This window comes from Prunus persica, chromosome G3 (assembly GCF_000346465.2).
Source record: "Prunus persica cultivar Lovell chromosome G3, Prunus_persica_NCBIv2, whole genome shotgun sequence".
Classification (NCBI taxonomy): domain Eukaryota; kingdom Viridiplantae; phylum Streptophyta; class Magnoliopsida; order Rosales; family Rosaceae; genus Prunus; species Prunus persica.
This window is the reverse complement of record NC_034011.1, coordinates 11,136,102-11,142,101: the sequence shown is the minus strand read 5'-3', so window position 1 is coordinate 11,142,101 and position 6,000 is coordinate 11,136,102. Positions and strand designations below refer to the sequence as shown.

At 41.2% G+C, this 6,000-nt stretch overlaps 1 protein-coding gene across 1 annotated transcript; it reads right to left on the bottom strand.

Annotated features, from left to right (window-relative positions):
- Positions 268-1,106, bottom strand: LOC18779439. The gene is made up of 2 exons (XM_020559902.1): positions 572-1,106; positions 268-485 (listed from the first exon to the last, which is right to left on the bottom strand). Exons 1-2 carry the CDS (start codon positions 1,104-1,106, stop codon positions 268-270), a joined length of 753 nt encoding a protein of 250 aa, XP_020415491.1.

The window sequence follows — 6,000 nt, the reverse complement described above, 5'->3', positions numbered from 1 at the left end:
CGGAGGGTGGTTTGGATCAGCGTTCAGCCGATGACACGCGATCTCCGGGTCGATCCCCGGCATGTCTTTATGTGACCATGCAAACATGTCCTTATTCTCTCTTAATAACTCCATTAGTTGGTCTACCTCATCTTTAGATAGGAGGGAGCCCACCAACACTTTTCTATCAGGGTAAGAGGGATCCAGAACTTCTTCCTTGAGTGGTTCGATCGTCGGAAGCTTTGAGTTATCCTCCTCCTTTTGTTCTGGTGGGTCCTCCATTAATTGCTATAAATCCTCGCCCTGCTGCGGAGTTGCAGCCTTAAGGTTAGTTGCTATGTTGTAGCATCGTCTGGCCTCCACTTGATCCCCCTTGATATCGACTGTGGTTCTCCCATCTTTGGACATGCAACTCATCACCTGGCAACGTGTCGATGCTTCTCCATCCATTCGATGAATCCAGTTTCTTCCCATTATAGTGTTATACGCGCTCAGTGCGTCTACAACTACGAAAGTAACGAATATGGTCTTACCTGCGGCAATAACCGGTATAGTCACGTCTCCGATTAGTTGAGCTTTTGTCCCTTCAAACCTGTAGATTGTGTTGGGTTTGGCTGAATCTCTTTTTCATCCAGCTTCATTCTTTTGAAGGTGCTCCAGAATAACACGTCTACGCTACTTCCCCCATCAATCATCACTCTTTTTACCATCGAATTGGCAACACAGAGGGTCACCATTAACGCGTCATTGTGAGGGAACTCAATTTCCTCCATATCTTTCTGCGTGAATGAGATGACTCTAATATTCTCTAAGGCTTTGGCAAATTCAAAGGCAGATGCGATCCCGTTTATGCGTCTCACCTTTTCGGCTCGTCTTTTTTCAAACCGGGATCGAGCCACTTTTCCTTCCACGGGATTCGGTTGACCGTGGATGGTGTTGATCTCCAGCAATTCTTCATTTGCGATATTGCCGGTCATTGTTTTTGACCCACCCTCTTCATTTGCCCTATTCTCAGGTTTAGCGCGGTACTGGGATAACATTCCCTTTGTCAGCATTGCCTCCACCGGGTACCCGAGACTTTGGCACTCATCAGTAGTATATCCAAAGTCGTTATGATGGGCGCACATCTTGTTCCTATCTCGCTTTTCTGGGGATTCGCAGATCGCAGGCGGCGTTCGAAATATACCTTTGCCCTTGTTCTCGTGAAAAAGTTTGGCTAAACTCACCGTGAGACTAGTGAAGGGTTGGCTTTGCCTAGGTCCGTTGCTAAGCTCTTGTCTCAAGGAATATCACTTCGTCTCCACCTTTTGCTCTGATGGAGGCTTTGGGATCGCAATGGTGGAAGTGGCTCATTTTGACTGGGTGAGCTCTTCTTCTTCTAGTCTAATGATTCCATCCACTCGGGCCATTACTTCCCTCATATCCACTGGTGGGGTCTTCACTAGAGACCTGTGCATCTTTGTTCCAGGTATGACCCCCTCACGAAATGCCAATGAAGCAGTATGAGAATCGCACTCCTCAAGAGTAGACATTTGCTCCGTAAAACGCCTCAAGTAGTCTTTAAGACTTTCTCCAGTACTTTGCTTTGTGCTAAATAGGATCGTGACATCTTTTCTCCTCTTTTGATTGCAAATGTACTGAGATATAAACATTTCAGAGAGTTGGGTGAAACCGCCAATAGACCTTGGTTTCAACTGTGTAAACCAGATCAGGGCCGATCCTGACAAGCTTGAGGGGAACAACTTACATAACAGGGCCTCGTCATCTCCTTCGAGCACCATTTGTTGTTGGAAATGGTAGATATGCTCAATGGGATCGGTAGTGCCCTCAAACAGCTTAAACTTAGGTTGGGTGAACTTAACTGGCTTCTTGGCTTTCAGGATGTCTTCCGTGAATGGCGACTTGCAAATTCCTTTCGCAGGCCTCCAAATCTAGTTCTGCGGGTGTTTATGGCTTGTACCCTCTGACAATCCTCTCGATCTGATTGTGCAAATCAGTGTTCTTCACCCTCTTTGCCATTTCATGCAGGTCGCGATATTTGTCTAGATCTCCTACCGTGGCCTTGTCCCAGAAGCTCGAGTGTGTGCTGCTGGAGGAGTCTCCCTCAGAGATCTCATGCCTATGCTTCCTCTTGCCCTCTTTTGGGCCCTCATGGAAAGTAGTGTTTTGCGCCTTTTCCAGAGCTTTCTCCGCTACCTTTGTCGTTTCATGCAGCTCTTTCATGATTTCCCTCAATTGGATAACATCAAGGCTTGGTTCCCCATCCTGGGGGTTGGACCTTACGCTTCCGAGTCGAGGAGTGGATGTCCCATTCCCTGGGATGGAAGTGTTTGGAGTTCCCTGTGCAGGTTCAGTCATATTTATGATCAACTTTGCGAGATTCCCATAGACGGCGCCAACTATTGGAGCAAGATTTCTTTCAAGAAGAAATACCTCCACAGGTTCTTGACTGAAGTCCGCACACTTCTTTGGTCGAAAGAGAACTCCGAACTTTGTTCCCGAGGTCAAACTATGGAAGAGGGGTGAGTACCTGCAAAAGTCACTCCGACGCTTAAGTCAGTATTTGCGCAGCGTACTCTTAATGTTTAATTCAATTTTTGTCCCCTTTGGCTGGAGGTCTAGCCGGGTTTTTATAGCGTTTGGAGTTCGTGGGTTTGGTCATGCTTTCCTAGCCTTGCGCATCCCGTCCCCCACTTCATGGTAGTGGGATCAGATGAGGTGTAATGGGATTAGATGAGTGATTTGCGTCTCCCTCACTCTGCACTTCTCTAGTGGGAGGAAAGCTCGATCATCCCACGTCTTTTGGTTGTGGCATATGGGTTAAGCCACGACAAATGAGATTTGGTCCCCACAATAACCCAAAATTTTAACTTATATATATGCTTACATTTTGGCATCTTGAAGTTGAAAAGGATAAATTGTAAGATGTTCTTCAATTTTGTTCCAATATTCGCTATTGGGAAATTGAGATTTGCTAAGAACCCATCATGGAAGGAAATACTAGTACTAATATGAGTTATGGAATTTATACAAATGATATTGGGCAAGGGAGATTCAAACACATAATGGGATGGAAACATGAGTTATGGAATTTTTTTTGCTTATAAATTGGCGAAGTAGGTTTGCACAAACACAATACTCACTAGCAAAAAATGGGAAGTAGGACATAAAAAAGCATAGATGATTAATAGTAGGAAACTTGATAATTCTCATTAATTCATAATATCAGGCATTATTGAGAGAGACGATAATATATTAAATTCACACACACTATACGAATGCTAGGACTCGAATCCATGACCTTTTCTGAGGGAGCAATTGCGGCAGTTAATCTCAATACATATAAAAGTGTACGGTGGCATGAATTGTAAATATATATGAATGTGCACCGGTTGAGTTGAGGTGCCACTGCTATTGCTAGACTGCTATTATACTGCTAATACGATATACATTCGATTTTCACAGGGTCTGTGTTTTAATCATTTGTTTTAAATGCGACTTGACTGACTCATTGTAAATTCAAAGACACAACATAAAATTTAATAAAATATAAGCTAAATAAACATTACAATTAATTCCTTCTTCTTTCTTTTCTCCGGGACCATATCCCTTAATATATGCTTCAGTCTCCTAGTCTTTGTCAAACTTCACGGTACAGAATATCTTCCAACGTCTATTATTTGAATTTGTTTAACAACCGACTCACTGCAAAACTTGCATTGCAATTGAAATTTCCAAGTGGTCTGATTTTGGATTAAAGTCATAATTAATTTCATGGCCCATTCCCACTTTGGTCCAGTAACAATGAGATCCACCTTGAGGTCCAAACCACTTCTTTTTTCTGTTGGGCCAAACCACTTTCTAATGGTAAGCAGGCACATCTTATTCGTCTTCCCATGAGATCGTAACATCCAAAGAATAAGATTTAGAGTTTAAACACCAATTAAATATAATTAGCTATCATCTGAAGAGGAAATTAATAAAAATTAATAATTATTATAACATGGTTACTACTACAAATAAGACAAACTGTACTATACATATCATATAAATAGAAGCATAATCCATGCATTTATTTTCAAAATTAAATTGAAGCATAGTTCGATCTTTCGAACATGTTTTACTCAAAACCATTAATCCTTTTGAGTTATTTATGTTTCTCTTTTTTTTTCTCCAAGAGACCTTTGGAATTTATGCAATTCGTGTTTTGGGGTAGAGTTGTTTCAATTATGTGCAATATCTAGCCGATGTGTCATGTCCCAAATCCACACCAAATTCACTAGAAGAACAATTAAGTCAAACTCATTATGTTGCTCAATTTGAAGGACCAAAATGATGAGTTTCGTATAGTTGAGGGATTATTCATGGTAAAACAGTTTATGGAAAGTGTAGGTCTATCATCTTTTGTTGTTTAGGACAATAAGTTTGCCATTATAATCAATTTGGTTACATTGGAGAGGATAGAATCTCAGCCTACTATAATTATTCTAACCAATATATGCTCTTATATATGGATTCGGATTCTCTGCTTAGTTTTTCTCTATCATGATCTGCTTGATTTCTCTTCTCCACATGCCACCTCATATAAATTCATCAAGGCTAAAAATTTAAGATTTTGAAAAAAATTAACCTTTCGACCCTAGATGGTTCCTCCCCAATGCCAAGTCTCTCCCTCCCTTTCTCTTCTCTTCCTTTAATTCATCCCTATTTGTGAAATCTTCCTTAGTCCAAGCACTCAAAGACAAGATTTTTGGAGGCTCTAGAGTCTTCCCACAGTTATTACAGTGGCAATCTCCTATCTTTGATTACTATCTCTCTTTCTTTCCTCTCCTATTCATGGCAAGAGCTGGTAGGAGAAAGAGATGGGTAACAACGTTGGTCTGAAGGGTGTTTCTCGCACTAATATTCTTCGGTTCTTCGAGTGGTTTGCCTTGGGTTTGTTTCTTGGCCATGTGCTGGAGACTCCCAGCAGCCTGCATACATGAGTAACCCTTGGCTTTTGTCGTGGCCCTTGTTTCCAGCTAAGTGCTGGAGGCTGCAGATATTTTCCTTGGTTGCTTGGGCCTTTCTAAGGTGATGAGTTAACCCATTAAGGGAATGGGCTAATTTTCTAGAGTATTGGGTTATTTTTCCTTAAGTATTGGGCTATTTTTTCTCCTTTAGGACCCACATATTTGGGCTCAAGAAATGGGCTTGAGTTTCGGGGCTTCCAAGCAACCCAAAACTTCCATTTCTCAGCTCATTAATGGGCCTTATGAAAACTCATAACCATCCATACCACAACTTGCTTAGCAAGCCCCACGCATTCTCGCGACTTAGGCCCACTTAAGCTTGTAGCGTGGTGTGTTGCTTATTTGCTTGGCGTGGCACGTGTGCAAGCATATATGACGAACTCTAGTGTACCCAAGTTGAGTTTCTTCCCAAGTTAGGTGTCATACTAGGCTAGAAATATATTTGGGCTCAGCCTTGGATTTTTTCGGCCTTAACACGACCAAAAAAGGAAAAAAAAGAATTAACCTAACTTGTATTGTTGCAGCGGTTCTATCTCTTCCCAATCAACAATCTCTCATCTTCTCATGTGAAAATTAGTTCTTTCCAATCTCCCGTTATGTCCAATCTCGTGTGTGTGAGTGAAGACAATGTGTACTAGAGCTGCTTTTGTCATATCTCTTATTATATTTAATTTTTGAGTCACTATGGTTAGGGTAAGGTTAGTTGGTGATTAATTATGTATGATCCTACGGATGAGCCATGTGTTGAAAGTGTTTTTTGGTTGTATTTTGTAGTTACCAAGTTATTTTTGGTAGTTTTTTGTTCTTCTCGCCTAATTGTTGTTTCATTTTGTTTTTCTGTCTTTGTATTTTGGATAGGTGATGTTGTTCTGCTTTTGTGTACATATTTTGGGAAGTGTTTGATAGCTTCTCTGTTTACATGTTAGTTTTGATAGCTTCTCTGATTACAGGTTAGTTTTCTATTCATTTTTCAAAAGACTATGTATGGTAGTTGTTGCTAATTTATTTG

Excerpts from the sequence above, each read along its gene's own strand:
- LOC18779439 (XM_020559902.1), bottom strand. The coding sequence starts at position 1,106 with ATGTGCGCCCATCATAACGACTTTGGATATACTACTGATGAGTGCCAA. Across the intron at positions 486-571 it reads AAACCCAACACAATCTACAG|TTGTAGACGCACTGAGCGCG; the intron begins GTTTGAAGGGAC and ends TTACTTTCGTAG.